Source organism: Chinchilla lanigera, unplaced genomic scaffold (genome assembly GCF_000276665.1).
Source record: "Chinchilla lanigera isolate Chin_1 unplaced genomic scaffold, ChiLan1.0 scaffold00011, whole genome shotgun sequence".
NCBI classification, from domain to species: domain Eukaryota; kingdom Metazoa; phylum Chordata; class Mammalia; order Rodentia; family Chinchillidae; genus Chinchilla; species Chinchilla lanigera.
In genome coordinates this window covers 12,489,899-12,516,443 of record NW_004955412.1, presented here as the reverse complement: position 1 = coordinate 12,516,443, position 26,545 = coordinate 12,489,899, and the positions used below count along the sequence as shown (strand labels likewise).

The window sequence follows — 26,545 nt, the reverse complement described above, 5'->3', positions numbered from 1 at the left end:
TTTTTTGAATAAGCAATTCCAAAATGTGTATTTAAATTTAAAATAAAATTTAAAGATTATATTTTCTGTGAGAATCTAGTCACCATTGATTTTGTTTTAACTGGCTTTCCTCCACTTTACTTGACCTAAGTTTTTGTTCTTTGAAACTGTCTTGCCTGTGGAATAAAGATAGTACTACTGTGCCTACACTGATGGTATTTCATGGACATGAGGGAGATAATTCATGTCCAGCTGTCAGCATAGAGCCTGACATATTGTAAGCAGTAGTAATGGTTATGATGGTGCTCTTCCTAGGTTCTACAGTCAACCTTTAATCTCTTTATTGTGTGATCATAAAGAATACTAGCTATACCTCTTTTAACATTTACTATCCTGTTTTATATATTATAGTGTTACAGCCGTAATGAAATTATAGTCTCCTTGATAAAATGCAACACTTGTTGAATTGGATTGAAAAAATCAACATTTGCTTCTCTTACAAGCCATCTGGTCTTCATTTTGATTTTTTTTCTCAATAGAAGATGAAAACACTAGCAGAAAGAAGGAGGAGTGCTCCGTCTCTTATCCTGGATAAAGCCCTCCAAAAACAGCCTAGTACTAGGTAAGTGGAGAGCCTGGAGTATATATTCGGTATGTGTCAGAACTTTTATATGACATGGAAATTTTTTCAGATCATGTCTTTTTTTAATGTATGGGGTTGTTCATTTATCAGTACCAGAATTCTCTGCTTAATATAATAGAAAATATGACTTATGCTCTAATCATAGAACCTTTTGGAGTGGTGTTGAATGCCTGGTTGCTTTAAAACTGATTGAGAAGTGAATATCACATAGTATACAAACATGCAGGTTCCACATTTTGTCAAAAATTTGTAGAAACAGCTAAGTCACAATACTGAAAAATTTGTAATCCAGAAATTTGCTGTTCTTTATCATGAGGTGATTTCTGTGTGTGAATGAGGTAAATTTTTGTACTAGTTTTAGATACAAAGATAGTCATATCAAAATTATTTTAAAAATGAAATGTTGATTTCTTTTAGGTATTATTGGCTAACTAGTAAAAACTAAAGTGAAAAAACAGGCTACATAATGTGTAGAAATTGAATGAGTATGTACTAATTTAACATAAAATCTGTTGGAAAAATGGAAGTTTTTTGGTGCCAAAAATAAACTATATATCCTAATTCCAGTAAGTGAAACTGATCAAAATATTCAGGTCAGTGTCTTTCCATTTCTCAGATTCAGTATTCTTTCCCAGAAAGTACCCAAAAGACATACACTTTAGTCATTGGTTTGAGTAGGCAATGTAAACTACTTTTAATTGATGCCTAATCAAACTTAATTAGGGAGGTATTCTACCAAATAAAAGTGCAGTAATACATTTAAATGTCATATGTAAATGAGTTCTGGATCAGTTGCTTCAGTGTATCTTTGCAGTTGTGTGTATAAAAGAGAATGGTTATCTCTTCAGTCTGACCTTGATTACCTAGAAAATGCAGGGGAGTATATTTTAGGGGAGGTCGATAAAGAGAGGAGGCAGAATTATCAGTACACCTGTCTTGAATTCTCTACTGTGTGTGTAAAGATAACTTTATTGTCTGCTTTTTTTTTTAAACAGATACAATGTTAGATGAAGTTTCTTACTAGGGGATTCTAGTTTCGAAGTATACTGGGGTTTGCAGTTGAAGGTAGTCCTTATATCAAAGAAACTTCAGCCTTAGCTCAGGGATCAGTAGTCTCCCCGCCCCACCAAGGCAAGCACCTGTAATAGCATGCAGGTAGGTCAGTGGTGGCAAACCTGTGACACGTGTACTGTAGCGGGCAGTTAGTACTGAAAGCTCTAAAAAGTTTGCCATCACTGACGTAGGTACTGTAGCTTACCAAGATATTTAGGTCATTATAGAGCAGTTGTTAGCAGTGAGGTGGGAGGAATCTGTATAGGGGACTTTGGGATTGTGTGAAGCATTGAGTTTTTGTCAGTGATTTAGTGGAAAGTGGCCAGAAGTGCTAAGCACTGTATAAGGCACAGAGCATCCTATACACCAAAGAGTTGTGTAGTTAGAACATCGCTTTTGAATATGTCATGTGTGACATTTGTGAACGGGAAAAAACCTGTACATAATTATCTATACCTATAAGCGAGCTATTTTGTATGTAAATACAAAGTACTTCGTACATTTTAATAAATAATAAACTTTTAAAAGTTAGAGGTCAAATCCTGTTAAAATAAATATTCAAAATTCTGAGTTTTGTCTACCTTTATGTAATACATGTTCCTGAAAAGTTAACATGAATTAGTTGTTATTATTAATGAACATGTTATTTTAAAGAAATCCTATAGTGAATTATTTCATTAAGTGATGTACTTCTGTCTTCAGAGTTGTCAAAAATAATGCAAATTTTGTGATTAGATTTTTGTTTTCTAGTTATATACCAGAAGTGGGGGAAAAAAATCTCAGAAGTCCAAGGTGATAGCACATACATTTCAGGTAGAACTTTACAAAGCAAAATTCTGACTATTCCAAGAATCCTTATCGTCACCTGACGTGAAACATGGAAACTCACCTGCAAAAGATTCATATGCTATTTGGATGCAGCAGCAAAGAAACAGTGTCTTATACACTTTGGCATTTCATATTTCTTGATTTTGGCTTTGTGGTAGACTGTTTCCACTGTTGACCATAGTTAACTTGGTACTCAGTGGCTAGTAACTTCGAGATGATAAAGCTTTCATCCAAAATTCAGCTAATATCTGCAGGTGATTTAAAAGAATCATTTTATATAACAGCTCCTACATCTCAATGTTACTAAAATTTAACGAGCAAGCTGGGTTTGAGGAAGAGAAAAGACTTAGATGAACTGATGAGTTCACTGTGTTTATGTGTTAAGCAGCTTTTGTCTTCGGTGTTCTTTGTGGGACGCACAAAGTACAAGGGACAGGCAGTGACAGATTTTAACATTATATAGATAGCATTAAAATCAGCTAGAGGTGGTCTCTAGGCATTCATCATATTACCTACTCTATCAGATGACAGACATCTTCCACACTACAAAGATTAGAGGTTTTTAAGCTGAATGGTCACAGCATGGCTGCACTCAGCTGCTTTTATTCAACACAATAGTGTTGAGTTCTTTAAGTATGACCTCACTTTGTGTCACAGTCACCGTCTTGTTAAGGAGGACATATACATTAAAGGGCTCAGTTTTTTAAAAAGTAAGATCATTGAACTGTATTACTTGTTAAAGTCCTAATTCTGTAAGTGTATAATTATGATTGCTGAATTCAATAAATAAAAAGACTCCTACTAAACACACCACACTTGCTAATCTTCCTTCAAATATTACTTCCCTTAGGAAGTCCTCTAACCTTCATAAATACCATTCATGCTCTTATAGCGCCCTATATATCTTTTAATCATACCACTTACATCCCATCCCCTTTTATTGTCCTTGCACAAGTTGATTCGTAAAATAATGCCCATACCTACTTGGTACTCAATTATTATTTATTGGATGAATTTGTGAATGAACAAGTGGCTCTATTTTCTAACCAAAGGAGGACTTTAGTAAGTTACCACAATAGTTTCTGACTGTCCTGCCCTCCTTTAAGTAGCCAGTATATGAGACTTCCTTGCTGGCTGGTTTGTTTGTGAAGTCCTTGCTCAGGAAAACTGGAGATTCCTTTTAGCAAAATGATTTGGAGTTACTGTTAGGAAGTAATTTTATGTGGCACACTGCCTTGAGAATATATTTATAGTCCAGAAGTATCACATATATTGGCATTTTTATGGTATTTCTTCATTGTTTATTTAGGAATGAATTCAGGTCATACAGACTTTACCTCCAGAAATTCGTAGTTCTGACACGGTACTCAGCCACCTTGTAGAACTTGGACAAAAATATATCCACTTTTATTTTAGATAACAATATATTAGCATTTTAAAATTGGTGCTCACTTGTCTCCATCTTCATCTGTAAAATAATGTGTTTGTGCCTTTCGTAAGATTTTGTGGTAAGTACTTTTAAATCTCTACCTACTGCTGCTGAGAAGAGAGGAAGGTGACCCCAGAGAAGCGTTCTGGTATAGCAGTAAATGCTTGGGTTTGGTTGCAGTCAGATGTTTGCTTTCCATCCTGATTATCTGTGTGATGTTGGACATGTAACTTGATTTCTGAGTCCCAGTGTTGTCCTCTTTAAAATAGGGATCGTAATGTTTGCATCATCGAATATAAAATGAGAAGATGTTTAGAAGATTAATGTATTTTTTACTAATTACCTTCCTCCTTTCCCTTAGGTATACTTCCTTTTCAATCTTCAAAGCCCCCCACCCCATCTACTAATGTCAAGTCTGTTAATAAAAGGCATCTACTTTGTCATCCAGCATTATGTAACTCAAACTAGATCATTGAGGCTGGCTTATCTTATAGTGGAAATTGAATCAAAGATTTCCCCTAGATCATATAGTTGATTAATTAGTGTCTGACATAGAAGTAGAATCAGGTTTCTGGTCCTGATGGAATGATCTTTGCATTCTAGAAACAAAGGGACTCTGGAACCAATGTGCTAGGTCTCAATCCTTGTGCATCTCTTACTAGCTCCATGATCTTGGCTAAGGGTTTTTAGCCAAGGGTAATAACACCACCAGCTCATAGGATTTCAAGGAGGACTAAATGAGTTTTATATATGTAGAATTCTTAGTTTGCAGCACATAATCAGTGCTACTTACACACATATATGCATGTGTGTATATCCATGTGTGTATATATATGTGTGCATATGTAGGTTATTTAATATTGCCAGTGATAGCAGTAATAAAAGCAGAAATAGAAGTACATGTTACCCTTGAAGAGAGACTCTTTGAGGACCATAGCTATTGGGAAGTAAGAAAGGTGAAAAAGGTGCAGAATGTAGAAGCAAGCTAGTATGTAGTATAAATTCATTTTTGCTAGGTAATTATATTTCCAGGTCTGGCCTGAAATACATTTTGCTTCTGACACTCTGCCTTGTGAATGCTATCTGTGTTCTCTGAATTCACAGCTGTCCTCTTAAGGTTGGGCTCAGTTTGGCTTCCTCCTCTGTAGTGTAGAGTGAAATCTCTGTAGGCAGCATTCCTTATTTCCCTTCTTCTAGGCGTCACTATTCCATGTTCCTCTTAGTCGTCCATTGTTTGAAAATGCTTGCTTCAAATAGTTTTTCCTATTTTTCGTAGTTTAAGTTATTTAGCATAGCTGGGAACAGAAATCTCTATTTTAATCGTTTTTGCTGACTTTACTATTTCTTTCAATTTGCAAATTTGAATTTTATTTCTTTTCCTAGGTTCCTAAAATGAAAACTTAGATTATTGACTTTAGATTGCTCATGTTTTTTAACATGAAACTTTTCCTAAACACTGTTTTAGCTAAATTCAACAAATTTGGATGTTAGGCTTTTGTTTACCTTCACTTCAAAATGTTTTCTGACTTCTCACTGATTTCTTATATGTATAGATTGTTGGTTTTTGTTGTTTAATTTCCATGTATTTGGCCACTTTCCCAATGTCTTTCAGTTATTATTTAATTATAATTAGAATATGTATTGTGTGTTACTTCTGCAAATTAGTAGGATTTTGATTGGGATCACACTGAGTGTAGATCATTGTGGTGGAATTTATATCAACATGATATTGAGTATCTCATAATGTGAGTAAGATATAGCTCTCTATTATCTAGGTCTTCTTTCATATTTATCAGCAGCCCTTTGTTATTTGCGGTGTGTTGGTATTTTACATCTTTTTTCCCGTTCACCCCTAAGTATTGTAAATATTTTTATTTCACTTGTCAAGTGTTTGTTGCATGTATATAGGAATACACTTGGTTTTTCTATCTTGGTCTTATCCTGAAATTTTGCTCTATTCATTTATTCATTTTAGTAAATTGTTTTTATAGGTGCCATTAGACTCTCTAATTTTATTTCTTCCTTACAATGTAGATAGCCTTTATTTCTTTTTCTTGCCTTAATCTTCAGCAAAGTTAGACATCTTTGTTTTATTCCCAATACTAGGAAAAAAGAGGATTTATGACTTTTTATCATAAATAAATACTGAATTTTTTCAAGTTTTTTTTCACCATCACTGTCTATGGAATTTGACCATATGCTTTTAATTAGTACTATGCAAATTATATATTTTTTTAGATGTTAAAGCAACTCCACACTCATACATTGTTGAATTCAGTTTGCTGAAAATTATCTTTAAAGTAAGTATTTGTGACGGGATTCATAAAAGAAGTTTATTTGTAGTTTTCTGTACCCATAATACCTTTGGTTCTGATATTAAGGTGATGTTAAACCCCTGTGAATAAGTTGATAAATACTCTCTTCAATTTTCTGGAAGAGAATACAACTATTACTAGTCTTAGCCTCAGTTCCAGTCCAACATTGGACAGACAGAATAACTTTAAAGTAGAACTACTGATTCATGAGTAGTCTTCTGATATATTTGTCTGGAACTGTACAAACTTCTGAACTGAATATCAAAACTCTATACTGTAGAAATCTGTACTAAGTTTCCCCTGGACTAGAATTCCTTTGTTCTAATGACAATTAGAGATAGCTCTAGTTTGAGGATGGTATTCAATTGTTTTTCTAACATTTTAATTAGGAAAAATTTTAAATACAAAAAAATTTATGGAATGATACAATAAACACTCATATTCCCTATCTAAAATTTATATATAATTATTGACATTTGCCATACTTATTTCATCTGTGCTCACCTAGATTTTCTCACTTTCCTGAGTAATTTGAAATTAAAGTGCACATAGAGTTCTTACTCCAAAATAGTTCAGCAAAACTCCTAAGACTGCATAGCCTTCTTCCATAAAACAGAAACCATTGTCACAGCTAAGAAAACTGACATAATTTCCTTACTATCTAATACATGTTTCTGTTTGAACTAACAGTTCTTATTTTTTAGTAGCTATAATTTTTTTAAACCAGGATTTAAATCAAGTTGCATTTAAATTCACAGTTGCATGTGGTTGTTGTTTCTTTATTCTCTTACAGTGTAGAATTGAATTGTCCATACAGCTTTTCACTACCTTTTTAAAAGACTAGTCCTAAAATCTAGTTTTATCTACAGAATAGTCAATATATTAGTTTTCTACTTTTCTGTAACAAATTATCCCACGCTTAACAACTGAAAACAGCAAATATTTATTATTTCATATAGTTTATGTTTAAACTTTATGTGGTTCTGATACAGACTAAAATTTGGCACTGTCCTAGGTCATTCTCTTAAGGGAAGCCTTCCTTTTAGGGTGATTAAAATATAGGCAGATGAGTAAAACCAGAGAATGAGATGTGTAGTTAATTCCTTACCAACATTAGGAGGATATTTCCAGGACTCTGGGTTTACTAAGTATCTAGAGAATTACTGTAGGTTCTGTTAACCTAAGATAAAACCAATAAACAACACAGCCTACAGTCTTAGATGTTGTAGATATGGATTAAATTTTAGTTCTTGGTAGAGAAATGAAGTCTTGCTAGACAGTATATCTATGATTCACTATATTTGTATCATGTGAACTCAGGTTTAATTCTGCCCTGTAAATAAGAACGATTTTTATCCTTTACTTTTTTTTTTTTAGGTCTGCTTCCCTCCCACTAAGAGGCAGTGAAAGAGGTGAAATGGGTAGTTCTTCCTCTTTGCCAGGCATAAATTGTTACTTGCTATTTCCCAGTAGGAGGAGCCTCTCTGCAGCTACTTTTAAATATACATTCTATTTTTTGTTATAATAAAGATACAGGAATTATAATATTTTAAGAACACTAAGAGGCAGATAGTAATACTTACGTTTGACAGACTGGTTAATGGATCCAACCATATGAAGTCAGAGGCTTAGAACCAGGTTGCAAACCGCGGTCTGTCTGACTCCTAAATTTATGCCCTTAGTTTTCATCAGCCTTAGGCATATTGAAGATCTGTTTGCCTCTCTTGTGTTAATATATTCCCTTCTACTTCTGTACTTAGGTTATTACTCCTAGGCTCAGTTCAGTTTACACTTAGTAGTACTTTTTCTGGCCAGACCTTTCTATCTTCCCCTCCCAAATTCACTCCACTACTCACATTGAATTCCCATGATGGTTTTCATTTAAGTTCTGTCTCTCTCACTACACGTGTAACAATCATACCTGTCAGTATTTGTCTCGGTGGTCAGGAACTATGTTATAGCCAGGTTTCCTGTTCTCTTTTCCTGATAACTCCAGCCTAAATTTCTATTTCTGCTCTGTGATGGTTTCAGAATCTCAGAACCTAAGCACTGTATTAGACATAATTGAAATAATAAGTTATATCTTATAGGAGCAAGGACTGAAACATTAAATAGCTATTAACTGTTGCTTTCCTTAATAAAATAAATCCCCAAGAGACCCTCATTCTCAATTAATCTTCAAAATTTTCTTGGACTCATTAGTGAACTGACGTTGTAAAACAACCAAGTGAGTGGAATTCTAGTGATAACCCCTCTGAAGAGAGATAGGTTACACACAAGTAAGAAGCAAGTAAAAAGAAACTTAAGTTTTAATGCATTTCATGAAGGCCCTAAGTGTGGACTACCATGATAGTCTAGGGAGAATATCCAGGTGAGGAAGGATGGCTGGAACTTTAATCTCTTTGTTGCTTGCCATTCATATTCCTTTGGGAATCCTGGTTATCATTACAGTCCTCACAACTGCTGTTTAGCATGCTGGTCCAAGTGTAGATGTGGGGATATTACCTTAATGGCAGCATCCCACCAACGCAGGCTAGATGGCACTCCCTAGGCACAGGGCACAGGGCTGCATTTCTCACTGTGTGATTGGTGTAGGAAACTATTCTTGCCAGATGTTTCCCTAAGAGGAAGAAAGGATCTCCATCAGTTTTTAGTAGTATACTTGCAGAGTAAAAGCTCTGAAGGATAGGGAGATAAATTACTCCTTCTAGTGCTTCACTCATATTCCTTTTTCCTAATAGAAGCCGAATATCTTTTGTCTGAAATGCTTTGGACTGGAAATATTTTGGGATTTCAGAGTCTTTTCAGTTTTGAAATATGTACATATTCATAATAAATTATCTTGGACATGGGATGGTAAACACAATTCATTTATGTTTCATATGCACCTTATATACAAAGCCTAAAGATACTTAATGCTCTTGTGTTTTGACTGCTACCTTTTGTATGAATCAGGTGTGAAATTTTCCATTTGTGGCATCATGATGGTACTCAGAAGCTTTCAGATTTGGGGGCATTTTGATTTCAGATTCTTGGATTTGTGATGTTAAACCTGTATTGTATAATATGCTTTCACAAAATCTGGATTCTAGAAGGAATACACAGTTCGCCTGTCTCATTGTCCCCTAAAACTACTCCTGACCATTGCCAGTTTAACAAATATTGTAATGACATCTATGTGTCAGGCACTTTTACAGATGATTTCAGTATCAGTTGTAAGGTTCCTGCTTTTGTGGAGTTTAGAGTCTAATGGGTGATAACAAAATGCACAAATGAGGAATATTAGAAAGATGTAGTAGAATAGTAATTAAGAGAATAATTGGGATAGTTAGGGAAGGCCTTCCTGATCTGAGACGCTTGTTTACCTCCCTTGGCAGACTGTTAGGACAATACTAGGTACTAGGGGAAGTAAAATGTTCATATACCCTTAGGAAGTCTCATTCATAGGTTAGGACTTATTTTCTCTCTTTCTTGGTCTTATTGCCAATCTTGAGAAGCAATGAATACGACAGACAAAAACTGGAGCTTACATCAGTGTTCGACCCAAAACTCAATTAATCCAACTATAATTCATTACTCCTGTTGCCCCTACACCATATTTCAGTTGGTGAACTAGAAATAATCTTTATTTCACTTAATTTTGGTCAAGCACTCCTTTGTTATAACACAATAACTCTTCTCACTGTGGTTGTAGTTAGTACCATGTAGTTTAAAATATTCTGTCCTCTAATTACTTCACAAATGCTAATCAATAGATTGTACATTCCATGAAGGCAGGGACCCTCATCTGGTCTGCTGTTATTTTAGACACATTAGGCTCTGGTTCTAGACTAGTAGGAAGCTTGCTTGCCACTCCATTTTGTTTTCTTCTCCTTTATAAAACTCTACATAATTTCCTGGGGAGGTAGGGAGGAAGGGAGATAGGGGAAGGAGGGGGAAGAGAGGGAGAAAAGTAGGTCTGGGCAACTCACGTGAAGGTAATATGACTCTTTTTTTGTGGAATACTAATTCTCTCTGCAGATAACCAGTTGAATTCTGAAAAATGAGAATGAAACTCCCACTCAAACTTAATTGTGTTTTACTTAAAGATTTATTTTCAAATCCCTCAACCCCTAGATTCAGAAGCCTCTGAAGTTTATGTACATTATAATTTTATTGGAAATAATAAAATTTGGTAGCAAGGTCCCTTTAACAGGGACTGTTACTTCTGCACTTGTTCTGAGTGCTCAGAGAAACTGTTACAGCACTGAAGTTTTCAGTCTGGAAATAAATCAAACCATATGTGCGTTTGCTTAGCTTCACCACCACAGATGCAGTGCGTGCTTTCTACTTGGTTAAATGAGTGAGGTCATTTTAGCTATGTGAAAAATGGCTCAAAATGTGGTTTGCCTTTTAATGGAGGTGTCAGTTTTTATTTTGTATAGTTTTGAGCATGTTGGTTTCACACTTTAACGTGTATTACCGGTTATTTGTAAGTATTGCTTTATTTTTAAAACTCAGTAAAATAGAATTAAGACACTTAGTGTTTAACCTGAGTGTGTGATCATTGTGAAGCTCTTGATAATTTAAACATGACATGAGAAGAAACATTTTTGAGAATGATGAAGACTTTTAAGTAATGCTTTTAATATGGTCCCCATGACTGATGTCCAGTGGGTAAGTACTTTAATATTTCATGATTTTCTTCAATTCATTCTGGATTTTAGCTCAGGAGACATTTGTTGAGTACATGTATATGCCAGATTGCACTTTATGGAAAGGAAAACTGAAATAACTGTCCTTGCATGAAAATTTTAGAATCCTAACACCAAGTTGGGCATCTTATTTCATGCTTTGTATAGTGTACATAGCCCAAGTCTTTGACTGGGGTGATTCTGAGACTGTTGTCTTGAACAGGAGAAACAGCTGGCGTAAGTTATTTCTAACAACTTTTAGGATTTTCTCACTTTTCGAAATACTTGGATTATTTGAGAAAAGTCCCACTACTATGGACTAACTTGCCTTTGCTCAAACTTCTTTCCAGAATTCTCTTTCTTTCCTCTTTTAATTTTATTTAGAATTCCAGAATAGAGTGGCATGGGTTTAAAGATACAGCACAAAGGTAGATGTAGGTGTGCCTCCACCAAGAAAGTTACATTCTTTGCCCTGTGTTATACTGGCTTACTGGAACTGTGGTGTCATCACCAGAAGAGAGTACTCTCTCTTACCCTGCCTGCAACTCCAACTGCAACTGAAAAATGTTAAGCCAGCTGTGGGGCACATGTTAGCTTGTAATACCAGCACTCTGTGAGGCTGAGGCAAGAGGATTGCAGAGGTGAGCCTAGTCTGGACAACTGAGCGATTTAGCAAGACCCAGTGTCAAAATAAAAAAGAGGCTATGGTTCATTGTAAAGGGATGTAGTTACTGTGAAGGCCCTTGGTTCAGTCCCCAGTACTGCCAAAAAAAAAAAAAAAGCTAGGATAACCACAATTTCAAATCAAAGTAACTGAGGTTTGACTTTGGTCTGAATGATTGAAATAAATTAAGTCACTTTTCCCTTACTTTTGCAGATAGAACAGAAACTAAGGGTGCTTTTGTTTAGGTATTCCTTTTGCATATATTTTGGTCTGACTAGTCACAATTCTGGGAACAGAGAATCAGAAGAAAAGACATGGATCCCACTGTGCTACAAGTGAGTGTAGTTAAAATGTCCACCATGGGCTGTCCACCCAGGTAGGGAAACGGCACCAAGACGCAAAGTAGAGGACAGAAGGTAAACTACATAACTGACCGCTGAGTAGCACATAAGTAGCTTATATATGCAGTCAAGTAATTATAACTCCTGGTAAAAGTCAGATAGCAGTGATATATCAGGGATAAGAGAATTCTTTAATGATAATGTTTCGTGTAGGGTTCTGTATTACTGGCTAAAAAGAGCAAGTAATATATTAAAACTAAACTACGGAATTTTTTTCTCTCCTTAGTGTCCTTTTAGTAAATACTCTTTAAAAATATTATGACCTATTCCAACCAGAGAAATGGAAAAATAGACAAAGACCATTTACTGTAAGTGAATTAGATGAACATACTGTCAGAGCTACTACTTTTGTTGAGAAGTTTATGCCTGACTCAAAGACTACTTGCTTTGGGGCTTAGGAAAGCACTGTTCCGGGTGTGACTTTGCAGTATGCAATACTATGACCTCCAGCAAATCACTTGATATTTTAATGCTGCCATCTTTCTCTTTTGTCTGAAACATAATTCTCAGATTCAGATTTTTGCTGGTTCCTTTCTGAAACTGTTTTTGATTTCTTGTCTTCCTCCCTACCCAGCCCTCCCGTTCCCACTTTTACCACATAGTTGTCTGGAAGGAAACGTGCTGATTCCTAACCTTTATTTTTTAACAATATATCACTTTTACATCTAATTACTGTTTTTCAATACAGATTGATGGCAGTCAACATTTGCCTGGTCAATTTTGAGGTGGATTTTTGTTTTGTTTTATTTGTTTCCTGTGTGGGTGGCAGTGAAACAAAATGAAAGATGGTAAGGTTGTCCTGGGGAAAAAGAGTTACTTAACATTTGAAGCCTTTTAAGTATGCTGTATTATTATATCATATTCCAGTTAGACATTTGCACCAGTAGTGACAGCACAAGGTGAAAAGGATTACTGATTGAAAACTAGATGATTTCTTATGCAGCAGTAAATATAAATTCTTTCCCTTTACTGTTTTAAAATCTCTTAGCATAAAATGTGTTGACAGTATAGTTTACTTATATCCTACTTAAAACTTTTTTAGTGCTTGGATTTTGTTTTGTTTGAAAATGGAAAGTGTGTTGAATTGTAATGTTTAAAGGATGAATGTCAAAATTAGATTTGCCAGCAAAGCTTTTCTGAAACATTTGAGATATGTTAAGGCAGCCTGATCTAAATCTAAATTATCTTTTTAATGTATTGCTGCTTAGAGTCTATTTAGAATAAGTGGATTTTAATATCAAACTATCCAGCAATCTCAGATACCAATTGAATTTTGGGGGTGCTTTTATCAGACGGACCTAAGAACATACTGCAAGTCAACATTAAAGGTGTACTAATTTAGAAAGCACTTCATGTCATGGTGTATGACTTATGAGTGTATTTCTTTACCTGGGATCATAATAATAATGTCATGTAACTGCTTAATTCTCAGAAGGATTCTCTGTCTCTGTTTCTTTCTCTCTCTCTCTCTCTCATGCACACACACATATGCGCACGCACACATACCCAGTTTGGGTTCAGTAGACAGCCACGTTGTTCAGTCCTAGACATTGAAACGAAAACATCCCTGGCTTTTGGTAGTTATTCAATCTTTAAAATATAAGGCAGTTTTAAAATACTAGTTTAAAAAATGAAGTAGACTGGCTGTCAGATAACATGTTCTCTTTTCCTTCATCAGCTGGTTCTGAACTTCAACTCTGACTTACAAAAAGCTGCTAATGTTCTGTAAAATTTACTGCTGCTGAGCATAAGAAAGCATGCTTTGCATTCTCAAAGGGGAGATACATTCTTGGCACTGTGGAGAATTTTCTCGAATACATGAAAACACTTCCTTTGGTTTTTAAATGCTTCTGTGTTCTACTAAGACTGTTTTTATCTGTTACAGTGAGAAAATACTGGTAGAGCTTTGCAGGTAGTTCTGTAATGGCCAAGACCATTTTATTAGAACTTGCTTAGATTAAAATTTCTTATGTATGTTCTCAGTTTGTTTTCATATCTTTTTCAATAATTTTTTCCAGAAATTGAATATAGTTTTGAACAAGTTAATGACCTCACAGAATCAGTTACATAAAATCTGATGTTAACATGAAACCAAATTAGGATCATTTATTCATAAATACCAATCAGAATTATTCTAACTGGGGCTGTGGCGATCTCATGCTTGGTCCAGAGGCAGATCATGTTCCCTGACCTGCTTTTATCACTGGAAGCCCCGGTCTCTCCCTTCTTTCCCTGGCTTTTTGATTGTGTTTACTGACAAGCAGATCATTCTGCCTTCATTAATTTTTCGTCCTTTTTCTAAATTCTAAAAGTGGGCCCCAGGACTGTGTTTAAACTTGTTCTTTATCTATACCAACTCCCTAGATGAACTGGTATCTTTCTGTAGCTTTAAAAATCCCTATTTTAATAGCTTATAGCTACTTCAAATTATGTCAAAAGCCAAATTCCTTCTCTTTACCATCAGCCCAGCTGCTGACACCAAATCCTGTTAAGTTCCACCTTCGCATTGCATCTGGAGTAGGGCTGTTGTTCACTACCTTCATCCCTGCCTTCCTTTTGCAAACCACCATACTGTCTTCCAAGGTTCTGTGTCGCAAAAAGCTTCTAATAATTTTAACCAGCTAATTGCTGAGGTTTTCTTTCTTAGTTGCTAAAAATCCAAAGTTGAAAAGAAAAAGAAGTTCCTTGCTACTGCCGCAAAGCCAGTTGAAAGTGACAAGAATGGTGGTACTCTGGTGGTTAAGCTTCACAAAATGCCCAGATGGTATCACATGGCAGATGTGCCTTGAAAGTTACTAAGTCATGCAAAAAGCCCTTCAGTCAGCCTGTGAAAAAACTGCAAGCGAGCATCACTCCTGGGACCATCTTGATCATCCTCACTGGGCACCGCAGAGACAGACTGGTTTTCCTGAAGCAGCTGAGCAGTTGCTTGCTCTTTGTGACTGGGCCTCTTTCCCTCAGTGAAGTTCATCTGTGTAGAACACACAAGCCACCTTCACCAGAATGGTGACAGCAACATGAAAATCCCCCAAACACCTGACTGATTCCTACCTCAAGAAGCAGCAGCTGCAGAAACTCAGACAACAGGAAGGTGAGGTCTTTGACTTGGAGAGAGAGAGATACAAGATTACAGAGCAATGCAGCATTGATCAGAAAACTGTAGACTCACAAGTTTTACCAAAAATCAAATTTCTCAGCTCCCGGGCGACATGCAGTCTGTTTTGGCTCTGACAAATGAAATTTATCTTCACAAATTATTATTCTAAATTTCTTACTAAGAATCTTATTAAATAACTGATGTATTGAAAAATTATCAAAAATAAGAATACACTAATAAATTGATTTCAAAACCTCTAATGAGGTTTTTTTTCCTCTAAGAAACTTCAATCAATCCCTTGCTGTGATTTTTCTTTTTTTTAAAAAAAGTGTTAATACAGTAGTTCCTCATTATCTGAGAATATATTCCAAGACTCCAGTGGATGTCTGAAACTGGATAGTATGGAATGCCATATAGTATTTATTCCTATATATACATAGTGATTATAAAGTTAAGTTTATGAATTAGGCACAGTAAGAGATTAACAACCATCATAACATAGAATAATTACAACAACATACTATAATAAAAGTTACATAAATGCAATCTCTCCAAATACCTGCTTTTTGTATATATCTTTGTCTAGTGATTATGTGAGGTGCTATCATGCCTTTGTGGTGAGATGAATGTTGTAGGCATTGTGAGGTAGCAAGGGTTACTTGAACGCAAGCTGCAGTCAATCTGATAATCCAGACTGAACAAGGATAGTATATATTGCACAGATATGCTAGACAAAGGAAAGATTCACGTCCTAGATAGGACAAGGTGGAAGGGCATAAGATTGTATCCACTACTCAGAGTGACACATAATGTGAAGTTTAGAAACAATTTATTTCTGGAATTTTCCATTTAATATTTTGGACCAGGTAATTTAAAACGTGGAAAGTAAAATCATGGTAAGAGGGACTACTGTATTCATTATGTTCTTTCTTGTCCTGAAATGTACTATATAAGTACTACTGTGACAAGAGCGTAAGGTTTCCTATCAATGCCAACACTGTTCTTTTAGCTGTAAATCAACTAATAGAATCACCTCATGTATGTATTGATTAAATATTGACATAGACATAAATGAGCTAGAGATAGTAGACAGCTTCAGTCACTACCAGGAGTATACTGTCTTAAAGACATTGTAATTTGGAGATACAGTATGATATTTCTTAATTTTCCAAATAGAGGTTGTTAGCCTGGCGAAATGGGTGTGCCTGTAGAGGGTAAAGCATAAGGATCATTCGAGCCCAGAAGTTTTAGAGCAGCCTAGGCAACACAGCAAGACCTCGCCTCTACATTTAAAAAAATGTTATTAGATGATTGTTTAACTTCAGCATACCCTGAAGTTACAGACAGAATTAATTTCAATCAGGTATGGCTCTTCTGTTCCCTTCAGTAGAGGTTATGTACTTATTACCTGAGCCAGAGCAGTAAAGATATTGGAATGTCTGGGAAGCATATTAGTAACTTGGTTCATTGTTAAATCACTAAACAAATACCTATATATGATTATATCACCTTGTAATCACTATACATTTATATTTTGTAGTGTAGCTGGAATATGTTCAGCATTAGTCTCTAATTCAAGATGACCAAATGAACTTTACTTGGTTGATAATGAAAACAGAATTTTTAAAAGAACAGGCTGTATAAAAGTGACGCAGTTTATTTAGAGTTTGCTCCAGGGTTGGGAATATAACTCAGGGGCACAGCACCGGCCTGGCAAGCTCAAGGTCCTGAGTTTGATTCCCGATACCAAAAAAAAGTTTGCTGCAGTCCTTAGTTGGGATCTGTTTCTATTCATCTATTCATAATTAAATAGAGATGTTCTTCTTGAAGACTTGCCATTTTCACTGGGCTGTTTGAAGTTCTATTAGGTTTTTTCTCTGATAAAGAGTCTTAAATGATTGTATTAAATTTATACATAAATTTTTTTAAGTCCTCAGAAGTAGTTCCCATAAGAATTTGTTTTCTCTGTTCTTGTAATCTTGTCAAATGCCACGGACTGAGTTGCTAATAGATGTTGTTGAACAACTTTTGTGTCAAGGCTATGAAAAAGTTAGTTTACTCCCTTCTTTGAAAATAATATTTCTTTGTGTATGAATCTCACTGTGTTCATGTAACTCTTTAGTAGTATCCATCTCTGACCTTCACTCCCTTGTCCATCCTGCTATTCAGTTTTTATTTAATGATTATGTATTTTTTGGTCTTTAAATGTTTCCTTAGTCTTTAAATATTAGCATCATAATTGGTGTGAGATTGTTGATCTCAGTATATCCCATATGCTGATTGTTCTGATTAGCATTTCAGTGATAATTTAAAAGTGCTCCTGTATACATATATTGCTTTCTTGGGGTGGTTTTTTTTGGGGGGGTTGTTTTCTTTTCAAAGCAAGATAATAGGAAATTAACAATGGTTATATTGGATATTCTTATCTTCAAAGTAGTTGCTCAGATTACAAGATATAGGCGTGCAAAATTGATCAAACAGTATAAGCACAAACATCCCTTTTAATGAACTAATAAGAATTAGTATAATTATCTTAGCTATCGTGTGTGTGTGTGTGTGTGTGTGTGTGTGTGTGTGTATTCCCTGCCTTCTATTCTTTGTTCCCTCACCCAGCTGTTCTTTCTTTTGAGCAGTTTCTTTTCCTTGTACTACATATATTGTACATTTTGGATCTTACTTGCCCTTTCAGCTTCTTACACTAGGGAGACAATATGATGTTATGATGTTTACACATGCAACTCGGATTTATTTCACTTCTGAGTATGGTCTCTAGTTGCATCCATTTACCTATAAAATCCTCTAGTTTATCTTTTTTGTATCTGAGTAAGTAGTGCATTGTATAAAAATACCACGTCTTTTTTAGCCATTCCTCAGTTGATGGGCATTTGAGTTGTCTACAAGATTTAGCTATTACAGATTGTGCTGCTATAAACATGGGTGCACATAAATTGCTGTGGTATGTTTTTAATTCTTCTGGGAAAATACCCAGAAGAGGACTAGCTGGGTTGAATGGGACCTCTAATCCTAGTTTTTGAGGAATCTCCACATTGATTTCCACAGTGGTTGCACCCATCTACACTCGGAGGATTTCCTTTGCTATTCTATGTCTCTTCTGTTTCCATATGAATTTTAGAAATGTTTTCTCTACATCTGTGAGGTATGCTGATGGTATTTTGATTGGGATTACATAATTTTATATAACAGTTTTGGGAATATGAACATTTTCATAATGTTGGTTCTTCCTATGCATGAGCAAGAGATATCATTCAATTTCCCGATATCCTCTTTAATCTCCTTCAGAGTACTGTAATTTTCACTGTGTAGATCTTTTACTACTTTTGTTAGATTGATTCCTAAGTATTGCATTTTTTGGATGCCCTTGTGAAGTGTGTGGTTTCCCTATTTTTTCTCTTAGTTGTTGTTTGTGTACAGGAATGCTATTGATTTTTGAGTGTTGATTTTGTGTGCAGATATGCTACTGAATTTGGTTATTAAATCTAGAAGCCTTTTGTTGGAGTTTTTGGGGTCTTCTGTGTAGAGTATCTTGTCATCTGCAAATAATGATAATTTTACTACTTCCTTTCCTATCCTTCCCTTTATTTCTCTGTCTCTTGTCTAATTGCTCTGACTAATGTTTCCAGAACTATATTGAATAGGAGTGGTGATAGTGGACATCCTTGTCTTGTGTCTGATTTTAAAGTGAAAGCTTTCAGTTTTTGTTTGTTTACTGTGATGTTGGCTGTTGGTTTGTCATGGATGGCTTTTATCAGATTGAGGTAAAGACCATCTAGTCCAATTTTCTGTAGGGTTTTTATCATGCATGAGTGTTGGACTTTATCAGAAGCTTTTTCTGCATCTGTTGAGATGATCATGTGATTTTTGTTGTTGGCTCTGTTGATATGGTGTATTACATTTATTGATTTGCATATGTTGAATCATCCTTGCATTTCTGGGATGAATCCTGCTTGGCTGTGGTGGATAGCCTTCTTGATGATTTGCTGAATTCTGTTTGATAGTATTTTATTGAGGATTTTTGCATCTATATTAATTAGGGAGATTGGCCTGTAGTTCTCTTTTGGTTTTTTTTTTTTTTGTGGTATCAGAAATCAAACTCAGGGCCTTGCACTTGCCAGGCAGGAACTGTGCTGCTGAACTGTATCCTCGACTCTTTTATGGTTGGGTCTTTCTGTGGTTTTGGTATCAGGGTAGTACTCTCCTCTAGGAATGAGTTAGAGAGAATTGCTTCCCTTTCAATTTCATTAAAGAGTTTGAGGAGTACTTGCATTAAATCTTCTCTAAATTTCTTGTAGAATACAGCATTGACTCATCTGGACATGGGCTTTTCTTTATTGGTGACTTTTTAATTATATTTTCGATTTCAGTGACTGATCTCAGTTTATTCAGAATTTTTATATCTTCTTGATTCACCTTTAGTAATTCATACATTTCTAGGAGTCTCTCCATATCTTCTGTGTTTTCCATCCCATGAGAGTAAAGATTTTCAAAGTAGGTATTGATGATCTGAATTTCCACAGGATCTGTAGTGATTTCTTCATTTTCATTCCTCATTGCATGAATGTGAGTTTTCCCTTTCCTTTTTTTGGATAAGGTTGGATAGCAGTTTATCAATTTTATATATTCTTTCAAAGAACCAACTCTTTGATTCATTAATTCTTTATATTGTTTCCTTAGTCTCCATTGCATTAATTTCTGCCCTGACCTTTATAATTTCCTCCCTTGAATAGTTGTTGGGCTTGATGTGCTCTTCTTTTTCTAGAAGCTTGACATGCAGCATTGTGTTATTTATTTGTGCTTGTTCTGTTTTCCTGATGTGAGAATTCACTGCTATAAATTTCCCTTTGAGAACTGCTTTCATTGAGTTCTGCAGGTTCTAGTAAGTTGTATTTGCATTTTTGTTTGATTGTAGACATTGTTTAATAGCTTCTTTAATTTCATCTGTGGCCCATTGGTTATTCAGGAAAGTGTTATTTAATTTCCATATGTTTATGGAGTTTTTCAGTTTCTTTTGTTATTAATTTCATTGCACTGTGGTCAGATAATAAGCATGGGATAATTTCAATTCATTTGCATTTACTTAAGCATATTCTATGAGCTAGTATACGGTCCATTTTAGAGAACGTCCCCTCTGCAGCTGAGAAGAATGTGTATTCTGATGTTGTTGGGTGGAATACTGTAAACGTCTCCTAAGTTCATTTGTTCACAAGTTTGTTTCAGTTCTGTTACTTCTTTGCTGATTTTTTGTCCAGTTGATCTTCCTCTTTGTGACAATGGGGTATTAAGGTCCCCTGTTACAGTTGTGTTATTGGTTATTTGATTTTTTATGTGTTAATATTTGGCTTCTATAGTTGGGTGCTCCCATATTTGATGCATATATATTTATGTTTGTTATCTCTTCCTCTTGAAGTTTTCTCCTAACAAGTATGTAGTGATTCTTTATCACTTCTGATCACTTATGAAGTTCACACTGTCTGCAAACAGTATAGCTACCCCTGCTTTTTTCTGAGTTCCTGTTGCATGGAATATTGTTTTCCGTTCTTGACTTTCAGTCTAGGAGTTTCTTTTTGAGTTAAATGTGTTTCCTGTATACAGCATATTGTTGGATTTTGTTTTTTGATCCATTCTTTCAATCTGTTTATTTTGCTTGGTGAATTGAGGTCATTTACATTGATAGTTATAACTGATACATACTTGCTTATCTTTGTTATGCTATTTTCCTGCTGTTGGTTCTCTGCTCTTCCCCTCTGTTTATTTGCTTACCCTGCCTGGTGGTGTCTTTGTGGTGTTATTCTTGGAATTGTGGTCATTTTTCTCTATCTAGAATATCTTTCAGTATTTCTGTAGAGTTGATTTGGTGGTCATGAATTTCTTAAATCATTCTTTGTCATTGAGGTATTTTATTTCTCCATTAATTTTGAAAGATAGTTTTGTATGGTATATCAATCTAGGTTGAATGTTGTTTTCTTTCAGGACTTGAAATACTTTACTCCAGGCTCTTGTTGACTTGAGCATTTGTGTTGAGAAGTTGGCCATGATTCTAATGGACTTTCCTTTAGAGATGATCTGTTTTTTGTTTTTTGTTTTCTTTAACAGTTTTTAGTATTCTGTTTTTGTACTGAATTTCTGGGATCTTAATTATTATGTGTCTGGGTTTAGATTTATTTTGGTCATGGCTGTTTGGAGTTCTGTATGCCTCACTTACTGTATGTCAGATTCTATTCCCATGCTTGGGAAATTTCCTGCTATTACTTCTGCAAACAGTCTTTTTATGTCATTTGTGTTGACTCCTTTTTTTTTCATTGACTCCTAGCAGTCTTATATTGTTCGTCTTTGCATCATTTTGCAGCTGTTGAATTATTATTTCCTGGTTCCTTGTTATTTTAAGAAATCTTTCATTTCATGATTTCTAGTTGCAATCCTATCTTGAAAGTCTGAAACTCTATCTTCAGTTTTGTTCAAGCAGTCTTGCCAGCTTTCAGTGGAATTACTTCCTTGGATATCTCTTTGAGTCTGTTTCATACTTCTAATTCTTTCCTATTTTGTTCATTCAGCGTTTGCATCATTTTCCTATGCTCTATTTTTTTTAAATCTATGTCTTCTTTAGGAATGCTGAGCAATTCTTTCATTATGGTTATCATTTCTTTTTTTACCTGAGAGATTATTTCTGATCTTATTTCCTGTATAGCCTCATGGAGTTATTTCTTTACTTCAGTTGCTTTCTTCAGTAATTGCAGGTGCGTGACTTCCAATTTCTTCTATGTTGGTGTCTCCTGGACTTGTTCCATTGAGGGCTGGTTGTCTGAGATTGCATTTTGCTTCTTTGTCTTGTCATTTTGTGTTTCCAAAAAAAATTTATTTTATTTTTTCTGTGATTGTCCTTTTGAGTTTTAGTGGTATCTCTATCACTAGTATCAAAGCCTCTCTAGGAAACATCTGTTCTTCATGGATGTCTTCTGTGTGTAGGAGATTCTTGGTTTGTGTCTGTCCTAAGATCCTATCTTTCCAATTAGTTGAGAGTGGGATGTTGGTATATATTTGGCTCAATCCCCAGTCTTTTGGTGTAGGGCTATGGTGAGGTTATTATTGCAGTTTCCTGGTATTGTTACAGAAGGGAGAATAACAGATTACAACAGACATGACATCCTAGCTAAATACATTTAGCAATAATGATAGCCTCAGGTACAATTTAGAAACTAACAAACTATGGTAACTGTTGATTTTGTACATTAGACCATAGGAGCAAAGGCTATAATTACATAACAGAACTGATCATAAATTAGGAGTTTCTATGCAAAATATTTCCCTCTGATAGAGTGGATTTACCCTGTGGTGGGGAAATTCAGGGAGGATGGTGTGTAGCATAAAGGTAACTGGAAAGGAAGGAGAAGCAAGACTGGAGGACAAAGGATGGTCAAGGTTTGGGAAACTAAAGGAAGGGGTTGAAAGAAAAAAATGAAAGGAGTATTTGAAGGGTCATCTGAACTTGGTCTCTGAATTTGGGAGGTGGAATTAGAATAAGAAAAAGAAAAATGAAAAAAAAATTGAGAGAAAAAGAAAAAAGTAAGATTAAAAATAAAAGTTAGATAAAAATAAAGCAAGGTAAGATGAAATTATGAAAAAAAAAGGGGAGGGCAGTGCTACTTTTGTCCCTGAGAACAACACTGGTTCACCAAATTTACCACCCGTTGGCTCATAGTTTGAACTTTACCATCGCCCTAGTCTCTCCTGTCCATCTTGTGTGTCCTAGCCTGGGTCCTGCTGTGACTGGTGTTCCCCTGGTGGCCTGGTCCAGTGGTGTTGGAGGATGGGCCAGATACCTGGATTCCACTGGTAGAGCCAGTTGCCGAGTCCCCGGTGTTTCCTGACTGCTGGTCCTGTGGTGTTGCATATACTGCATTCAAGACCTCGTTCACTGTTTATTCAGCCATTTGTCCCATCTGTACTAACAAGGCCTTATCCTATTTTAATTCATTTTGATGCTTCTATTATGATCATTACTAGACTTTGTTCTCATAATCTAACAATTCAAACTCTGGTCATTGAAACTGATTTGGAAGTAGAATTATAATACATTTTGTGTACTACTTCCTCAGGGTATAATTACTGTGTGTAGTTTTCTTTGGTAATTGAGTGTGCTTTGTGTTGAGATTACTACTGAGAACTAACAATACCATCTTGTGTTTTATTCCCATCAATGTGATGCATGATTCCTTTAGACTATATTTCCAAATAATGTGGTTTTAGTGCCAAAATATTCAAGATTGCCATGAATATCTCATAAACAAGATAAGTTGATGTTAACTATGGCTTTATAGCTTCAATTGTTGTATCTTTTTCATTTTGCTTCTAGCCTAGTTTATTCTCTAAGACTCAGTTATTTCTTACATAGGCAAAAGAGTTCTTACAGATGCTAGGATTTTCTAGGCTATTCCAGGCATGGCCAAAATGTGGTCTGTGGGCCATTTGCCGGCTTTTTAAATTTTTATGTTTTAGTATTATATTAAGAAAAGGAACTTTTGTTACTTATATGCAATTCATTGTATTATGTATTTTATATGTGACCCAAAACAGTTCCTCTTCACTTATTGTCGACCAGGCAAAAAGGTTTGACACCCATTAGACAGTATATATGCAAAGATCATTGGTGCCATGAATCAAGAAGATTAATTTGCTAGAACGCAGTAGTAGTAGAGATTGGAGAAAAAAGAAACAAAGCAGGGGTCAGTTGACAATTCATTACAAATTACAGGGGAAATTATGATGACCTAGAGTTAACGATATTTTATTTTTATTTAGTATATCCTGAAAACATAAGAAGTGATTTTATGTGAAGAGAAGAACAAGGAAAAGTTAAAACAGTAGGATTTTCTTATAGTGCTGGTGGAAATGTAAACTGATACAGCACTATGGTAAACATTTTGGTGGTTTTCCAGTAAGTCAATCATAGAATTACATATGATTCAGCAGTTCTACTCTTGTATATATCCTCAAAAGAATTGAAAACAGATGCTCAAACAAAAAACTGTACACATGTTTTTATAGCCAAAAGGTGAAAACAACTCAAATGTCCATCAGCTAATGAATGAGTAAACAAATGTGCTATGCATCCATTCAGTAAAATATTAGTTGGCAGTCAAAAGGAATGAAGCACTGAGACATGCCACACATGGATGAACCTTGAAAATATTTGAATAAAAGGACATATGTTTTATGATATGAAATATTCAGGATAGTTAAATTCATAGAAACAGAAAAATTTAGTTGTTGCCAGGAGTTGAGGGCCAAGGTCAGGGTGAATGGGGAGTAACTGCTTAATATATACGTTTTCCCTTAGAAATGGAAAAACATTTAAGGAGTAGATATTGGTAATGGTTGCAAAAATTGTGAAAGTTGTAAATGCTGTAGAATTACACTGTTTAAAATGATCAAAATGGAAAATTTCTTGTGTAGAGAATAACAAATTAAGCTAGTTTTTAAAAAAGCAACATCAGGCAAGAATCAAATACTTTTAGGACTCAGGAAGGTACAGTAAACAAAGTAAAAATGTGGCAGAGAGGCAGTGCAGTAAACTGAGTGTTCAAAATCAAGTGTTTTTGAGAACTCTGTGTGGGCCAAACAAAATATGACTGTGAGCCATGGTTCCTAACTTCTGCTAGAAATTGAACTGAGCAGCTGTACTCAAAATTTCACAAAGGCAGCAAATAAGTTTAACTGATTTATCGCATATCATCACCATTTTAACACAATGCCTAGCCAACACATATCAATGTTCAGCAGATATTTGTTAGATTGAAAATAAAATAAATGAAGGTTGGGCTGTGAGACTGTTTTTGTGTCAGTCAGTTTTATCTCTATCACACCTCTGCAACTCATTAATTTACAAGTTTTCCGTACCTCTTAATGTGTTTTCTTCTATCTTTCCTAAGATTACTACGGTCACTTCCTGATGGTCTTGTTCCTTTAATTTACCCTCATCTATTTTCTTCAATATACAAGGGATACCTTGGTTCATGAACTTAATTCTTTTTTCCACTATTCTGATTGCAAACCACATTGGAAGAAAATTTTCATGGGAGAAATGATTCTGGAATGGGCTTTCAAAGGTAAATTTGGTTATTCAACAGTGAAGTAATGACTGTATTCTTGTTACTGTACCAGGCTTTGAGGTTATCCAAATACTATCTAGTATTAGTCTTCATAGTTTATAATTGATTACTTCTTATAAACATAGGCATTTCTAAGTGTCCAATTTTAAGGTATTTTTTTTAAAGCAATAGCATCTGTAAAATTGTACCTAAAAGTGAATTCATTTTTCAAAGAAGCCTTAGTAATAAACATGAAGAGATATTACTGTGCCCTGGTTTCATAAAAGCTTTTTCCTAGCTTTAGTAAAAAATAAATTAAGATCCTAAAACTTTTTGTCTTTCACAAATCATTTCACAAACACAACTGAAAATGAAGTGTTAATACAAAAGCAGCAGAAGCACATTAATTCTTAGATTCTGCTTTATCATGTTATTTAGATCACATTAGAGGGCTGTTAATTGTAACTTGTAAATCCTAATCAGGCTATATTAAGAGCCAAAATAGAAGGTTATAATCCTATTCTTCTCCTCATTTCCATACTGGAAGAGAGTAAAACACATCTTCACTGCACTCAGAATAGAAAGAAACACTTCAGAGTCATACAGTTCAGAAATACCTTTTAAGTGCAGTTAATTTAGTATTTATTTTTTTAAAATTGATTTTATTGGAACAGTTTAGATATACATAATAATCACATTAATCATAGGAAGTTTGTACCTGTACATAAGATATCATGATTCTTTTTTCCCCAATCCCTTTCCCCTCCCTTCAAGCCTTCTTCCTTCCTTATATACAAAAGCTTTGTTTCCATTTCTTCCTTCTGTTCTTGTCCCTTCTTTCCTTTCCCCCTTCCTCTCCCTTTTTCCCCTTCCCATTTATACATTATTTTTACCTATTTCCCAATATCTGTTATACATTTTAGTCCAGTCCTTACCCTTTCATTCCTCATACCAGAGAAACAATGCAATAGTTAAATGTTTTTGGTTTATTTCACTTAAGAGTATTGGTCTCAGGGTGCATCCATTTACATAGAAATGTCTCAAGCTTATCCTTCTTTATATAAAAGCATTTAAAAAAAGAAAAACCACGTCTTCTTTATCCCTTCATCCATTGATGGGTATTTGGGCTGTTTCCAAGATTTAGCTATTAGAAATTGTGCTGCTATGAAATTGGGTGTGCATATTTTGCTGTGGTATGCTGCTTTTTTTTTTTTTTTTTTTTTTTTTTTTTTTTTTGGTTTTTCTCCAGTACCGGGAACCGAACTCATGACCTTGCGCTTGCCAGTCAGGCGCTTTGCCGCTGAGCTAAATCCCCAGCCCCTGGTATGCTGCTTTTAATTCTTCTTGGAAAGTACTAAGA

At 35.1% G+C, this 26,545-nt stretch overlaps 1 protein-coding gene and 1 pseudogene across 1 annotated transcript in view; both read left to right on the top strand.

Moving 5' to 3' along the window:
* The first annotated feature begins 521 nt into the window (after positions 1-521).
* Arhgap20 (Rho GTPase activating protein 20) overlaps positions 522-26,545 on the top strand; it is an 82,573-nt gene continuing 56,549 nt past the window's right edge. Inside the window, exon 1 of the mRNA XM_005378054.2 lies at positions 522-601. Within this exon, the coding sequence (XP_005378111.1) occupies positions 522-601 (80 nt within the window). The remainder of the gene's footprint in view (positions 602-26,545) is intronic.
* Positions 14,640-15,251, top strand: LOC102007532 (annotated as a pseudogene).